Source organism: Procambarus clarkii, chromosome 79 (assembly GCF_040958095.1).
Source record: "Procambarus clarkii isolate CNS0578487 chromosome 79, FALCON_Pclarkii_2.0, whole genome shotgun sequence".
Classification (NCBI taxonomy): domain Eukaryota; kingdom Metazoa; phylum Arthropoda; class Malacostraca; order Decapoda; family Cambaridae; genus Procambarus; species Procambarus clarkii.
In genome coordinates this window covers 23,488,827-23,506,682 of record NC_091228.1, presented here as the reverse complement: position 1 = coordinate 23,506,682, position 17,856 = coordinate 23,488,827, and the positions used below count along the sequence as shown (strand labels likewise).

The 17,856-nt window shown below is 54.7% G+C and overlaps 1 protein-coding gene across 1 annotated transcript in view; it reads left to right on the top strand.

Annotated features, from left to right (window-relative positions):
- The window catches only part of LOC138357728 (ribosome-binding protein 1-like), a 47,777-nt gene extending 39,768 nt beyond the window's left edge, over positions 1–8,009 (top strand). Inside the window, exon 5 of the mRNA XM_069314720.1 lies at positions 6,631–8,009. Within this exon, the coding sequence (XP_069170821.1) occupies positions 6,631–8,009 (1,379 nt within the window). The remainder of the gene's footprint in view (positions 1–6,630) is intronic.
- The last annotated feature ends 9,847 nt before the right edge of the window (positions 8,010–17,856 follow it).

Sequence of the window (17,856 nt, the reverse complement as noted above, 5' to 3'; positions counted from 1 at the left end):
AGCCTATGCTACACTTTCTAACTTCAGAATTGCTTTTAAATACATGGATGACAATATACTAAAGAAATTGTTCACGACTTTTGTTAGGCCAAAGCTAGAATATGCAGCGGTGGTGTGGTGCCCATATCTTAAGAAGCACATCAACAAACTGGAAAAGGTGCAAAGACATGCTACTAACTGGCTCCCAGAACTGAAGGACAAGAGTTACGAGGAGAGGTTAGAGGAATTAAATATGCCAAAACTAGAAGACAGAAGAAAAAGACGCGATATGATAGCTATGTACAAAACAGAAACAGGAATCGATAAAATTGATAATTCCTAAGAACTGGAACAAGATAGATGAGAAGGTGGTGGAGGCCAAAACCGTTAGTAGTTTCAAAGCGTTATATGACAAAGAGTGCTGGGAAGACGGGACACCACGAGCATAGCTCTCATCCTGCAACTACACCTAGGTAATTACACTTAGGTAATTACTAGTCCCAGGGATGACACACTAGTCCCAGGGATGACACACTAGTCCCAGGGGTGACACACTAGTCCCAGGGATAACACACTAGTCCCAGGGATGACACACTAGTCCCAGGGATGACACACTAGTCCCAGGAATGACACACTAGTCCCAGGTATGACACACTAGTCCCAGGGATGACACACTAGTCCCAGGATAACACACTAGTCCCAGGTATGACACACTAGTCCCAGGGATGACACACTAGTCCCAGGATAACACACTAGTCCCAGGGATGACACACTAGTCCCAGGGATGACACACTAGTCCCAGGGATGACACACTAGTCCCAGGAATGACACACTAGTCCCAGGGATGGCACACTAGTTCCAGGGATAACACACTAGTCCCAGGGATGACTCACTAGTTCCAGGGATAACACACTAGTCCCAGGGATGACACACTAGTCCCAGGGATGACACACTAGTCCCAGGAATGACACACTAGTCCCAGGAATGACACACTAGTCCCAGGGATGGCACACTAGTCCCAGGGATGACACACTAGTCCCAGGGATGACACACTAGTCCCAGGGATAACACACTAGTCCCAGGGATGACTCACTAGTTCCAGGGATAACACACTAGTCCCAGGGGTGACACACTAGTCCCAGGGATGACACACTAGTCCCAGGGACGACACACTAGTCCCAGGAGTGACACACTAGTCCCAGGGATAATGTAGTAGTCCCAAGAATAACATAGTAATCCCAGGGATAACATATTAGTCCCAAGGATAACATAGTAGTCCCAGGGATAACATAGTAGTCCTAAGAATAACCTGCTCATCCCAAAGATATCATACTTGTCCCAAGGATAACCTGCTCGCTCCAATGATAACATACCAAGAACTCACAGGAATAATCTAAGAAGAACAAGAACAAAATGCGAACCAGAGCCAGGAAGAAAATAAACGCAGCATCACTAGAAATATGCTCAACCCGCATACCCTTCAGAAAACACGTCACTGAACAACTTGAGAATAACACTCCATCATCAGAACGACGAAGACGGCGAGGTACAGGAATATATAAAGCTAAACTAAGTTGAACTAAAGCTACAAGAATCATGCAAAGCCAGGAGAGACTAAGAGAGCAACGGGTTATTAGTAAAATAGAGAGAAAATGGAGTTATTTGTTCTTTTATGTAAAATATTGGTTGCTGCCGCCCTCAGGTGTGTCCAGACGTAGCTGCTGCGGCCCTCAGGTGTGTCCAGACGTAGCTGCTGCGGCCCTCAGGTGTGTCCAGACGTAGCTGCTGCCGCCCTCAGGTGTGTCCAGACGTAGCTGCTGCGGCCCTCAGGTGTGTCCAGACGTAGCTGCTGCGGCCCTCAGCTGTGTCCAGACGTAGCTGCTGCGGCCCTCAGGTGTGTCCAGATGTAGCTGCTGCCGCCCTCAGGTGTGTCCAGACGTAGCTGCTGCGGCCCTCAGGTGTGTCCAGACGTAGCTGCTGGCACCCTCAGGTGTGTCCTGACGTAGCTGCTGCGGCCCTCAGGTGTGTCCTGACGTAGCTGCTGCCGCCCTCAGGTGTGTCCAGACGTAGCTGCTGGGGCCCTCAGGTGTGTCCAGACGTACCTGCTGCGGCCCTCAGGTGTGTCCAGACGTAGCTGCTGGGGCCCTCAGGTGTGTCCAGACGTAGCTGCTGGGGCCCTCAGGTGTGTCCAGACGTAGCTGCTGCCGCCCTCAGGTGTGTCCAGACGTAGCTGCTGCGGCCCTCAGGTGTGTCCAGACGTAGCTGCTGCGGCCCTCAGGTGTGTCCAGACGTAGCTGCTGCCGCCCTCAGGTGTGTCCAGACGTAGCTGCTGCGGCCCTCGGGTGTGTCCAGACGTAGCTGCTGGCACCCTCAGGTGTGTCCTGACGTAGCTGCTGCGGCCCTCAGGTGTGTCCTGACGTAGCTGCTGCCGCCCTCAGGTGTGTCCAGACGTAGCTGCTGGGGCCCTCAGGTGTGTCCAGACGTAGCTGCTGCGGCCCTCAGGTGTGTCCAGACGTAGCTGCTGGGGCCCTCAGGTGTGTCCAGACGTAGCTGCTGGGGCCCTCAGGTGTGTCCAGACGTAGCTGCTGCGGCCCTCAGGTGTGTCCAGACGTAGCTGCTGCCGCCCTCAGGTGTGTCCAGACGTAGCTGCTGCGGCCCTCAGGTGTGTCCAGACGTAGCTGCTGCGGCCCTCAGGTGTGTCCAGACGTAGCTGCTGCGACCCTCAGGTGTGTCCAGACGTAGCTGCTGCGGCCCTCAGGTGTGTCCTGACGTAGCTGCTGCGGCCCTCAGGTGTGTCCAGACGTAGCTGCTGCCGCCCTCAGGTGTGTCCAGACGTAGCTGCTGGGGCCCTCAGGTGTGTCCAGACGTAGCTGCTGCGGCCCTCAGGTGTGTCCAGACGTAGCTGCTGGGGCCCTCAGGTGTGTCCAGACGTAGCTGCTGGGGCCCTCAGGTGTGTCCAGACGTAGCTGCTGCGGCCCTCAGGTGTGTCCAGACGTAGCTGCTGCCGCCCTCAGGTGTGTCCAGACGTAGCTGCTGCGGCCCTCAGGTGTGTCCAGACGTAGCTGCTGCGGCCCTCAGGTGTGTCCAGACGTAGCTGCTGCGGCCCTCAGGTGTGTCCAGACGTAGCTGCTGCGGCCCTCAGGTGTGTCCTGACGTAGCTGCTGCGGCCCTCAGGTGTGTCCTGACGTAGCTGCTGCGGCCCTCAGATGTGTGTGGTAGGTACATACCTGGTAGGACTACACACCTGGCCTGTAACACCTGGTAGGACCACACACCTGGCCTGTAACACCTGGTAGGACCACACACCTGGCCTGTAACACCTGGTAGGACCACACACCTGACCTGCAACACCTGGTAGGACCACACACCTGGTAGGACCACACACCTGGCCTACAACACCTGGTAGGGCCACACACCTGGCCTGCAACACCAGGTAGGACCACACACCTGACCTGCAACACCTGGTAGGACCACACACCTGGTCTGCAACACCAGGTAGGACCACACACCTGGCCTGCAACACCTGGTAGGACCACACACCTGGCCTGCAACACATGGTAGGGCCACACACCTGGCCTGCTACACCTGGTAGGGCCACACACCTGGTCTGCAACACCTGGTAGGGCCACACACCTGGCCTGCTACACCTGGTAGGGCCACACACCTGGCCTGCAACACCTGCTAGGGCCACACACCTGGCCTGCAATACCAGGTAGGACCACACACCTGGCCTGCAACACCAGGTAGGGCCACACACCTGGCCTGCAATACCAGGTAGGACCACACACCTGGCCTGCCACACCAGGTAGGGCCACACACCTGGTCTGCAACACCAGGTAGGACCACACACCTGTCCTGCAAAACCTGGTAGGACCACACACCTGGCCTGAAACACCTGGTAGGACCACACACCTGGCCTGCAACACATGGTAGGGCCACACACCTGGCCTGCTACACCTGGTAGGGCCACACACCTGGTCTGCAACACCTGGTAGGGCCACACACCTGGCCTGCAATACCAGGTAGGGCCACACACCTGGCCTGCAACACCAGGTAGGACCACACACCTGGCCTGCAACACCAGGTAGGACCACACACCTGGCCTGCAACACCTGGTAGGACCACACACCTGGCCTGCAACACATGGCAGGACCACACACCTGGCCTGCAACACCAGGTAGGTCCACACACCTGGCAAGCAACACCAGGTAGGGCCACACACCTGGCCTGCAACGCCAGGTAGGACCACACACCTGGTCTGCAACACCAGGTAGGGCCACACACCTGGTCTGCAACACCAAGTAGGACCACACACCTGGCCTGCAACACCAGGTAGGGCCACACACCTGGCCTGCAACACCAGGTAGGACCACACACCTGGCCTGCAACACCAGGTAGGACCACACACCTGGCCTGCAACACCTGGTAGGGCCAAACACCTGGCCTGCAACACCAGGTAGGGCCACACACCTGGCCTGCAACACCAGGTAGGGCCACACACCTGGCCTGCAACACCAGGTAGGGCCACACACCTGACCTACAACACCAGGTACGACCACACACCTGACCTGCAACACCTGGTAGGAACACACACCTGGCCTGCAACACATGGTAGGACCACACACCTGGCCTGCAACACCAGGTAGGACCACACACCTGGCCTGCAACACCAGGTAGGACCACACACCTGGCCTGCAACACCTGGCAGGACCACACACCTGGCCTGCAACACCAGGTAGGACCACACACCTGGCCTGCAATACCTGGCAGGACCACACACCTGGCCTGCAACACCTGGCAGGACCACAAGCCTGGCCTGCAACACCAGGTAGGACCACACACCTGGCCTGCAACACCTGGCAGGACCACACACCTGGCCTGCAACACCAGGTAGGACCACACACCTGGCCTGCAACACCTGGTAGGACCACACACCTGGCCTGCAACACCAGGTAGGACCACACACCTGGCCTGCAACACCTGGTAGGACCACACACCTGGCCTGCAACACCTGGTAGGACCACACACCTGGCCTGCAACACCAGGTAGGACCATACACCTGGCCTGCAACACCAGGTAGGACCACACACCTGGCCTATAACACCAGGTAGGACCACACACCTGGCCTGCAACACCTGGTAGGACCACACACCTGGCCTGCAACACCTGGTAGGACCACACACCTGGCCTGCAACACCAGGTAGGACCACACACCTGGCCTGCAACACCAGGTAGGACCACACACCTGGCCTGCAACACCAGGTAGGACCACACACATGGCCTGCAACACCTGGTAGGACCACACACCTGGCCTGCAACACATGGCAGGACCCCAAACCTGGCCTGCAACGACAGGTAGGACCATACACCTCGCCTGCAACACCAGGTAGGACCACACACCTGGCCTGCAACACCAGGTAGGACCACACACCTGGCCTGCAACACCTGGTAGGACCACACACCTGGCCTGCAACACCAGGTAGGACCACACACCTGGCCTGCAACACCAGGTAGGACCACACACCTGGCCTGCAACACCAGGTACGACCACACACCTGACCTGCAACACCTGGTAGGACCACACACCTGGCCTGCAACACATGGTAGGACCACACACCTGGCCTGCAACACCAGGTAGGACCACACACCTGGCCTGCAACACCAGGTAGGACCACACACCTGGCCTGCAACACCTGGCAGGACCACACACCTGGCCTGCAACACCAGGTAGGACCACACACCTGGCCTGCAACACTTGGCAGGACCACACACCTGGCCTGCAACTCCTGGCAGGACCACAAACCTGGCCTGCAACACCAGGTAGGACCACACACCTGGCCTGCAACACCTGGCAGGACCACACACCTGGCCTGCAACACCAGGTAGGACCACACACCTGGCCTGCAACACCAGGTAGGACCACACACCTGGCCTGCAACACCAGGTAGGACCACACACATGGCCTGCAACACCTGGTAGGACCACACACCTGTTCCGCAACACATGGCAGGACCACACACCTGGCCTGCAACACCAGGTAGGACCATACACCTGGCCTGCAACACCAGGTAGGGCCACACACCTGGTCTGCAACACCAGGTAGGACCACACACCTGGCCTGCAACACCTGGTAGGACCACACACCTGGCCTGCAACACCTGGTAGGACCACACACCTGGCCTGCAACACATGGTAGGACCACACACCTGGCCTGCAACACCAGGTAGGACCACACACCTGGCCTGCAACACCTGGTAGGACCATACACCTGGCCGGACCACACACCTGGCCTGCAACACCTGGCAGGGCCACACACCTGGCCTGCAACACCTGGTAGGACCACACACCTGGCCTGCAACACCTGGTAGGACCACACACCTGGCCTAGCTGCAACACCTGGTAGGGCCACACACCTGGCCTGCAACACCTGGTAGGACCACACACCTGGCCTGCAACACCAGGTAGGACCACACACCTGGCCTGCAACACATGGTAGGACCACACACCTGGCCTGCAACACATGGTAGGGCCACACACCTGGCCTGCAACACATGGTAGGGCCACATACCTGGCCTGCAACACCTGGTAGGGCCACACACCTGGCCTGCAACACCTGGTAGGACCACACACCTGGCCTGCAAATCCTGACAGGACCACACACCTGGCCAGCAACACTTGGCAGAACCAGGTGTTGTCTAGCCAGTGGTCGTACCGCCAGTGGTCGTCCGGTCAGTGGTCGTCCGGATAGTGGTCGTCCGGCCAGTGGTCGTCCGGCCAGTGGTCGTACCGCCAGTGGTCGTCCGGTCAGTGGTCGTCCGGATAGTGGTCGTCCGGTCAGTGGTCGTCCGGATAGTGGTCGTCTGGCCAGTGGTCGTCTGGCCAGTGGTCGTCTGGCCAGTGGTCGTACCGCCAGTGGTCGTCCGGTCAGTGGTCGTCCGGATAGTGGTCGCCCGGCCAGTGGACGTCTGGCCAGTGGACGTCTGGCCAGTGGACGTCTGGCCAGTGGACGTCTGGCCAGTGGTCGTCTGGCCAGTGGTCGTCCGGCCAGTGGTCGTCTGGCCAGTGGACATCTGGCCAGTGGACGTCTGGCCAGTGGTCGTCTGGCCAGTGGTCGTACGGCCAGTGGTCGTCTGGCCAGTGGTCGTCTGGCCAGTGGACGTCTGGCCAGTGGTCGTCTGGCCAGTGGTCGTACGGCCAGTGGTCGTCTGGCCAGTGGTCGTCTGGCCAGTGGACGTCTGGCCAGTGGTCGTCTGGCCAGTGGTCGTACGGCCAGTGGTCGTCTGGCCAGTGGTCGTCTGGCCAGTGGACGTCTGGCCAGTGGTCGTCTGGCCAGTGGTCGTACGGCCAGTGGTCGTCTGGCCAGTGGTCGTCTGGCCAGTGGACGTCTGGACAGTGGACGTCTGGCCAGTGGTCGTCTGGCCAGTGGTCGTCTGGCCAGTGGTCGTCTGGCCAGTGGTCGTCTGGCCAGTGGACATCTGGCCAGTGGACGTCTGGCCAGTGGACGTCTGGCCAGTGGTCGTCTGGCCAGTGGTCGTACGGCCAGTGGTCGTCTGGCCAGTGGTCGTCTGGCCAGTGGTCGTCTGGCCAGTGGACGTCTGGCCAGTGGTCGTCTGGCCAGTGGTCGTACGGCGAGTGGTCGTCTGGCCAGTGGTCGTCTGGCCAGTGGTCGTCTGGCCAGTGGTCGTCTGGCCAGTGGTCGTCTGTCCAGTGGTCGTCTGGCCAGTGGTCGTCTGGCCAGTGGTCGTACGGCCAGTGGTCGTCTGGCCAGTGGTCGTCTGGCCAGTGGTCGTCTGTCCAGTGGTCGTCTGTCCAGTGGTCGTCTGTCCAGTGGTCGTCTGGCCAGTGGTCGTCTGGCCAGTGGTCGTCTGGCCAGTGGTCGTCTGGCCAGTGGTCATCTGTCCAGTGGTCGTCTGTCCAGTGGTCGTCTGGCCAGTGGTCGTACGGCCAGTGGTCGTACGGCCAGTGGTCGTCTAGCCAGTGGTCAGGTTATGGCGACTGTCCCCCTGACAATGGCAAGTTATGGCGACTGAGCCCCAGACACTGGCAGGTTATGGTGACTGTCCCCCTGACACTGGCAGGTTATGGCGACTGTCCCCCTGACACTGGCAGGTTATGGCGACTGTCCCTCTGACAATGACACGTTATGGCGACTGAGCCCCAGACACTGGCAGGTTATGGTGACTCTCCCCCCCCCTGACACTAGCAGGTTATGGCGACTGTCTCCCTGACACTGGCAGGTTATGGCGACTGTCCCCCTGACACTGGCAGGTTATGGCGACTGTCCCCCCTGACACTGGCAGGTTATGGTGACTGTCCCCCTGACACTGGCAGGTCATGGTGACTGTCCCCCTGACACTGGCAGGTTATGGCGACTATCCTCCTGACACTGGCAGGTTATGGCGACTCTCCCACCCCCCCTGACACTAGCAGGTTATGGCGACTGTCCCCCTGACACTGGCAGGTTATGGCGACTGTCCCCCTGACACTGGCAGGTTATGGCGACTGTCCCCCTGACACTGGCAGGTTATGGCGACTGTCCCCCTGACACTGGCAGGTTATGGCGACTGTCCCCCCTGACACTGGCAGGTTATGGTGACTGTCCCCCTGACACTGGCAGGTTATGGTGACTGTCCCCCTGACACTGGCAGGTTATGGCGACTGTCCCCCTGACACTAGCAGGTTATGGCGACTGTCCCCCTGACACTGGCAGGTTATGGTGACTGTCCCCCTGACACTGGCAGGTTATGGCGACTGTCCCCCTGACACTGGCAGGTTATGGTGACTGTCCCCCTGACACTGGCAGGTTATGGTGACTGTCCCCCCTGACACTGGCAGGTTATGGCGACTGTCCCCCTGACACTGGCAGGTTATGGTGACTGTCCCCCCTGACACTGGCAGGTTATGGCGACTGTCCCCCTGACACTGGCAGGTTATGGTGACTGTCCCCCCTGACACTGGCAGGTTATGGCGACTGTCCCCCTGACACTGGCAGGTTATGGCGACAGTCCCCCCTGACACTAGCAGGTTATGGCGACTGTCCCCCTGACACTGGCAGGTTATGGCGACTGTCCCCCTGACACTGGCAGGTTATGGCGACTGTCCCCCTGACACTGGCAGGTTATGGCGACTGTCCCCCTGACACTGGCAGGTTATGGCGACTGTCCCCCTGACACTGGCAGGTTATGGCGACTATCCTCCTGACACTGGCAGGTTATGGCGACTGTCCCCCTGATACTGGCAGGTTATGGCGACTGTCCCCCTGACACTGGCAGGTTATGGCGACTGTCCCTCTGACACTGGCAGGTTATGGTGACTGTCCCCCTGACACTGGCAGGTTATGGCGACTGACCCCCTGACACTGGCAGGTTATGGCGACTGTCCCCCCTGACACTGGCAGGTTATGGCGACTGTCCCCCTGACACTGGCAGGTTATGGTGACTGTCCCCCCTGACACTGGCAGGTTATGGCGACTGTCCCCCTGACACTGGCAGGTTATGGCGACTGTCCCCCTGACACTGGCAGGTTATGGTGACTGTCCCCCCTGACACTGGCAGGTTATGGCGACTGTCCCCCCTGACACTGGCAGGTTATGGCGACTGTCCCCCCTGACACTGGCAGGTTATGGTGACTGTCCCCCTCACACTGGCAGGTTATGGCGACTGTCCCCCTCACACTGGCAGGTTATGGCGACTGTCCCACTGACATTTGCAGGTTATGGCGACTGTCCCCCTGACACTGGCAGGTTATGGCGACTGTCCCCCTGACACTGGCAGGTTATGGCGACTCTCCCCCTGACACTGGCAGGTTATGGCGACTATCCTCCTGACACTGGCAGGTTATGGCGACTGTCCCCCTGACACTGGCAGGTTATGGTGACTGTCCCCCTGACACTGGCAGGTTATGGCGACTATCCTCCTGACACTGGCAGGTTATGGCGACTGTCCCCCTGACACTGGCAGGTTATGGCAACTGTCCCCCTCACACTGGCAGGTTATGGCGACTCTTCCCCCCCCTGACACTAGCAGGTTATGGCGACTGTTCCTCCTGACAATGGCAGGTTATGGCGACTATCCCCCTGACACTGGCAGGTTATGGCGACTGTCCCCCTGACACTGGCAGGTTATGGCGACTGTCCCCCTTGACACTGGCAGGTTATGGCAACTGTCCCCCTCACACTGGCAGGTTATGGCGACTATTCCCCCCCTGACACTAGTAGGTTATGGCGACTGTTCCCCTTGACAATGGCAGGTTATGGCGACTGTCCCCCTGACACTGGCAGGTTATGGCGACTGTTCCCCCTGACAATGGCAGGTTATGGCGACTGTCCCCCTGACACTGGCAGGTTATGGCGGCTGTTACCCTGACACTGAGAGGTTATGGCGACTGTCCCCCTGACAATGACAGGTTATGGCGACTGTTCCCCTTGACACTGGCAGGTTATGGCAACTGTCCCCCTCACACTGGCAGGTTATGGCAACTGTCCCCTTCACACTGGCAGGTTATGGCGACTCTTCCCCCCCTGACACTAGCAGGTTATGGCAGGTTATGGCGACTGTCCCCGCTTACACTGACAGGTTATGGCGACAGTGAACCTGACACTGTCAGGTTATGGCGACAGCTAACCTGACACTGGCCGGTTTTGGCGACTGTCCCCATGGCTCTGGCAGCTTATGGCGACTGTTCTCCTGACACTGGCAGGTTATGGCGACTGTTCCCCCTGATACTGGCAAGTTATGACGACTGTTCTCTTACATTGGCAGGTTATGGCAACTGTCCCCTTGACACTGGCAGGTTATAACTACTGTCCCCCTGACAATAACACGTTATGGCGACTGTCCCCCAGAAACTGGCAGGTTATGGCGACTCTCCACCCCCCTGACACTGGCAGGTTATGGCGACTGTCCCCCTGACACAGCAGGTTATGGCGACTCTCCACCCCCCTGACACTAGCAGGTTATGGCGACTGTCCCCCTGACACTGGCAGGTTATGGCAACTGTCCCCCTGACACTGGCAGGTTATGGCGACTGTCCCCCTGACACTGGCAGGTTATGGCAACTGTCCCCCTCACACTGGCAGGTTATGGCGACTCTTCCCCCCCTGACACTAGCAGGTTATGGCGACTGTTCCCCCTGACAATGGCAGGTTATGGCGACTATCCCCCTGACACTGGCAGGTTATGGCGACTGTCCCCCTGACACTGGCAGGTTATGGCGGCTGTTACCCTGACACTGAGAGGTTATGGCGACTGTCCCCCTGACAATGACAGGTTATGGCGACTTTCCCCCTTGACACTGGCAGGTTATGGCAACTGTCCCACTCACACTGGCAGGTTATGGCGACTCGTCCCCCCCTGACACTAGCAGGTTATGGCGACTGTTCCCCCTGACAATGGCAGGTTATGGCGACAGTGAACCTGACACTGTCAGGTTATGGCGACAGCGAACCTGACACTGGCCGGTTTTGGCGACTGTCCCCATGGCTCTGGCAGGTTATGGCGACTGTTCCCCCTGATACTGGCAAGTTATGACGACTGTTCTCTTACATTGGCAGGTTATGGCGACTGTCCCCCTGACACTGGCAGGTTATGGCGACATTCCCCCTGACACTGGCAGGTTATGGCGACTGTCCCCCTGACACTGGCAGGTTATGCGACTGTCCCCCTGACACTGGCAGGTTATGGCGACTGCCCTGACACTGGCAGGTTATGGCGACTGTCCCCCTGACACTGGCAGGTTATGGCGACTGCCCTGACACTGGCAGGTTATGGCGACTGCCCTGACACTGGCAGGTTATGGCGACTGTCCTGACACTGGCAGGTTATGGCGACTGTCCTGACACTGGCAGGTTATGGCGACTGTCCTGACACTGGCAGGTTATGGCGACTGTCCTGACACTGGCAGGTTATGGCGACTGTCCTGACACTGGCAGGTTATGGTGACATTCCCCCTGTCACTGGCAGGTTATGGCGACTGTCCTGACACTGGCAGGTTATGGCGACATTCCCCCTGACACTGGCAGGTTATGGCGACTATTCCCCCTTGACACTGGCAGGTTATGGCGACATTCCCCCTGACACTGGCAGGTTATGGCGACTGTCCTGACACTGGCAGGTTATGGCGACTGTCCTGACACTGGCAGGTTATGGTGACATTCCCCCGGACACTGGCAGGTTATGGCGACTGTCCCCCAGACACTGGCAGGTTATGGCGACTGTCCCCCAGACACTGGCAGGTTATGGCGACTGTCCCCCTGACACTGGCAGGTTATGGCGACTATCCACACACAGTCAGATAACTTTTAAAGTGTGTCTCAACATATTAAGCAATATATCATAGTGATTACCATCCGACCGTTTGTGTTCAAGGAAAAATAAATGAACTTCGTGTGTAGTGAAGGCCTGCCCTCGTGGTGCCAGGGGGCCTTAGGCGATAGTTGCCAAGTCGTCTTTATATCACATCTCTCGCTATTGAAACATCAAGTAATCAGTGCCCATAGTGCTAAGCTCTCTATGCAAAACCTGTGTCTATTATAACAAAAATTAAGATAACATATTTTAATATCAAGTGAACAATTTATACACAAAATAAGTCCGTCGTGTGTATGTAAACAAGGGCCACTTGGAGGTAGGCCCACCCCAGTACCCTCTGTGTGTGTATTCTTCCAAATAGTGTAACGTACTCAGGTAACTAGTGCCCAGACACAGAAACTAGACGCCTCCGCTGTAAGATAACTAGTGGGAAAATGCAAGTAATGTAATCTAACAAGTGAACAAAACAAATTAAGAGTGCGGCACGTGGTAGCAACACTGGCCGTCCATACAGCCTCCTCCAGACCTGTCTCAAGTTGGTAAACACCCACGGTCAACACCCGCGGTCAACACCCGCGGTCAACACCCGCGGCCAACACCCGCGGTCAACCCCCACCGGTCAACACCCCACCTTGTAAGACCTTGTAAGACCACTACCACTGAACAGAAGTGTTCAAAAAATGGCTTTGATAAAAACGTGCATAGAATGCAACATGAAGGTAGATTACCAACAGAGCTTTCAATGCCAACTCTGTTCAGCATTGAACATTCAACTCTGTTCAAACCTCCTCAATACAGGTAAATGTACCAAAAGCTGTGAATTCTTTCACCCAGAAATTTGCAAGAACTCTTTGGACAGGAAAGAGTGCTTCAATGCTGAATGCCCAGCTTTTCATATAAGAGGTACCAGGCGAATAAAACCGACAGACTACCACTATGAAAACAGCCACTACTCCATCGACCGGGATAATTTTTTAGCAAGAGGAGGAGGAGAAGAATGGCTAAAAATGACCAGACTCTACCACCAACTCGGTCAAATGCTAGAGAGGACGCAAACACAGTGGCCTCCTTACCAGAGCCTCAGATATTAACACCAATTAAAGCATCCAGCACTTCCACTAACACGATAACATCATTTATATTTGCCAACATCCAGAGTATAAAAACACGCAAATCCAACAAAGTTCACTTTATAGATGGTCTCCTTCATGAGGCAAATGCAGTGTTTGCAGCCCTAACGAAAACTCACACAAAGGACTACCTTGATGGTGAAATATGGATCTCAGAGTACAATCTTTTCAGATGTGATAGGAAACACCGGCTTCAGAGTGGGGTCAGCCTCTACATCAAAGACACACTCATCTGTACTGAGCTGCTAAACACCTCAAATGATATGGTGGAAGTGCTGATAGTCAAAATAGAGATCCTAAATGTAGTTGTTGTCCTTGTATATAAGTCACCGGAGGCAAACCCTCAGCAGTTTAAAGACCAACTAATGAAAATAGATCACTGCTTGGAAAACCTCACAAATCCAGCTCCGAATATCATCCTGCTTGGGGACTTCAACCTACGGCACCTGAAATGGAAGCACCTGGCTAATACAGTAATATCAGAAAGAATACCAGGAAGTAGCCTAAATGAACAGGCACATGCAAATGACCTGCTACGGATGTGCGACAGGTTTGCCTTAAACCAGCAAATAGTAAAGCCAACTAGGAATGAGAACACGCTGGACCTCATTTTCACTAATAATGATGAATTGATAGCGAACATAATGATTACAAATACCTGTTACTCAGATCACAACTTAATTGAAGTTATGACAACCATGGGGAATGGACCTTCAAAACCAGTCCAGATTCCCGGTGGAAGAGATTTCAGCAAATTCAACTTCAATAATAAACAGATAAACTGGGAGCAAATAAACCAGGACTTCACAGAAATAAACTGGGAAGAACAGCTAGAAAATGCAAACCTGAACCAGTGCCTGGAAAAAATAAGCTCAGTAGCACTAGAAATATGTTCACACCGCATACCCCTAAGAAAAAAGAGAAAGAGATGCAGATTGGAACGGGAACGTCGTTCCCTATATAGGCGAAGAAAACGAATCGCGGAACAACTTGAGAGTCGCACCCTATCTCAAGAACGGCGAAGAAGGTTAGGTAGAGAAATAGAAACAATTGAACTCAAGCTACAAGAATCATACAAAACCCAGGAGATTCAAAGAGAGCAAAAGGCCATCAGTGAAATAGAGAGAAATCCGAAATATTTTTTCTCCTATGCAAAATCAAGATCAAAAACCACATCTAGTATCGGGCCCCTGCGAAAGGGAGATGGAACTTTCACCGATGACAACAAAGAAATGAGCGAGTTACTGAGGAAGCAGTACGACTCTGTTTTCAGCGAGCCATTAAACGCACTAAAGATTGATAACCCAAATGAATTTTTCATGGATATGATACCAACATCAAATCATATATCAGACGTCGCCCTATCCCCACTAGATTTTGAAGAAGCCATAAACAGTATGCCTATGCACTTTGCACCAGGCCCGGATTCTTGGAACTCCATATTCATCAAGAACTGTAAAAAACCACTATCGCAGGCCCTTCACATTCTATGGAGACAAAGCCTAGATACTGGCGTTATCCCTGACATACTAAAAACAGCAGAGATAGCACCACTCCATAGAGGAGGAAATAAGGCAGAGGCAAAAAATTACAGACCGATAGCACTAACATCGCACATCATAAAAAATTTTGAGAGAGTGCTAAGAAGTAAGATCACAAAACACATGGAATCACAGCATCTCCATAACCCCGAGTAACATGGTTTCAGAACAGGGCGCTCTTGCCTGTAGCAGTTGCTGGACCACTATGATATGGCATTAGATGCTATGGAAGACAAACAAAACGCTGATGTAATTTACACAGATTCCGCAAAAGCTTTTGATAAATGTGACCATGGTGTTATTGCACATAAAATGCGTTCAAAAGGAATTACCGGGAAAATAGGCAGCTGGATCTACAATTTCCTGACTAACAGAACCCAATGTGTAATAGTCAACAAAATAAAATCCAGCCCATCAACCGTGAAGAGCTCAGTCCCCCAGGGTACTGTGCTTGCTCCAGTACTTTTTCTCATCCTCATATCGGACATAGACAAGAACACAACCTATAGCACTGCATCATCCTTTGCAGATGACACTAGGATTTTCATGAGAGTAGGCAACATAGAGGACACGGCGAACCTCCAATCAGATGTAGATCAGGTCTTTCTATGGGCTACAGAAAATAATACGGTGTTTAACGAGGATAAGTTCCAGCTCATGCGCTATGGAAAAATTGAAAATATAAAAACGGAAACCACGTACAAAACTCAGGCAAATCATAACATAGAACGAAAAGGCAATGTAAAGGATCTGGGTGTACTCATGTCAGAAGACCTTACCTTTAAAGAACACAATAAAGTAGCCGTCACAACTGCAAGAAAAATGACATGTTCGATAACAAGAACTTTTCACACTAGAGATGCTATACCGATGATGATACTTTTCAAAACGCTTGTGCTCTCTAGAGTGGAGTACTGCTGCACAATGACAGCCCCTTTCAAAGAAGGAGAAATTACTGACCCGGAGAGCGTGCAGAGATCCTTTACTGCTAGAATCCACTCAGTAAAACATCTAAATTACTGGGACCGAGTAAAGAGCTTAAATCTGTACTCCCTTGAGTGCAGGCGGAAGAGATACATAATAATTTACACGTGGAAAATATTAGAGGGGCTGGTCCCAAACCTGCACACATAAATAACACCACATGAGACCAGAAGACATGGCAGGATGTGCAGAATACCCTCGTTGAAAAGCAAAGGTGCAACAGGTACTCTGAGAGAGAACTCTATCAACATCAGAGGCCCGAGACTGTTCAACACGCTTCCACTACACATAAGGGACATAATTGGCCGACCCCTCACAGTGTTCAAGAGAGAACTGGATAAGCACCTCCAAAGGATACCTGATCAACCAGGTTGTGACTCATACGTCAGGCTGCGAGCAGCCGCGTCCAACAGCCTGGTTGATCAGTCCGGCAACCAGGAGGCCTGGTCGACGACCGGGCCACGGGGACGCTAAGCTCCGGAAGCACCTCAAGGTAAGGTAAGGTGACACTGGCTGCTTATGGCGACTGTCCCTCCTGACACTGGCTGCTTATGGCGACTGTCCCTCCTGACACTGGTTGCTTATGGCGACTGTCCCTCCTGACACTGGCTGCTTATGGCGACTGTCCCTCCTGACACTGGCAGGTTATGGCGACTGTCCCTCCTGACACTGGCAGGTTATGGCGACTGTCCCTCCTGACACTGGCAGGTTATGGCGACTATTCCCCCCTGACACTGGCAGGTTATGGCGACTGTCCCTCCTGACACTGGCAGGTTATGGCGACTGTCCCTCCTGACACTGGCAGGTTATGGCGACTGTCCCTCCTGACACTGGCAGGTTATGGCGACTGTCCCCCTGACACTGGCAGGTTATGGCGACTATTCCCCCCTGACACTGGCAGGATATGGCGACTGTTCCCCCTGACACTGGCAGGTTATGGCGACTGTCCCCCTGACACTGGCAGGTTATGGCGACTGTCCTCCTGACACTGGCAGGTTATGGCGACTGTCCCGCCTGACACTGTCAGGTTATGGCGACTGTCCCCCTGACACTGGCAGGTTATGGCGACTGTCCCCCTGACACTGGCAGGTTATGGCGACTGTCCCCCTGACACTGGCAGGTTATGGCGACTGTCCCCCCTGACACTGGCAGGTTATGGCGACTGTACCATAACATGTCGAATAAAAGTGATAGCACAATTCTTAGATGGAGAGAACCTGAAGCCATGATTGGTGGCCCAAGACGACACGGCATCAATAGCATGTTGAAGCCGCCGTTGAAGGAGAGGTGAATCATCACCCTGACAGCAAAGAGTAAGATCGTCTGCATAGAGAGTGGAGAAGACGCCAGAAGGAAGGGAGGGAACAAGACCATTGAGAGCAACAAGAAAAAGAGTAGAGCTCAGAACACTACCTTGGGGCACACTCTCATATTGCTTAAAAGGGGCTGAGAGAGTGATACCAAGCCGCACACGAAAGGAATGACGAGAGAGGAAACTCTGGAGGAAGAGAGGGAGATGACCATGAAGGCCGAAAGAATGAAGTTGGGACAGAATATGATACCGCCAGGCAGTGTCGTAAGCCTTTTCCAGGTCAAAACGGACGGCAACAACGGAGGTCTTCGCAGCAAAAGCGAAGACCTCCAAGTTCACCTTAGATAGTGCTTTAAAAACCACATCAGATGAACGTTAACCATACGTTCAAAGAGCTTGCAGACACAACTCGTGAGGGCAATAGGGCAGAAGTCATTGGGGGATGACCCGAGAGACCCTGGTTTCCAAACAGGGAGGACAACAGCATCCAGCCAGTCCTCAGGAATTGACGACGACTCCCAGACCCGATTGTACAGACTCAGTAAATACTGAGACATCCATGGAGGGAGATGGCAAAGCATCTCATAATGAATGCCATCGAA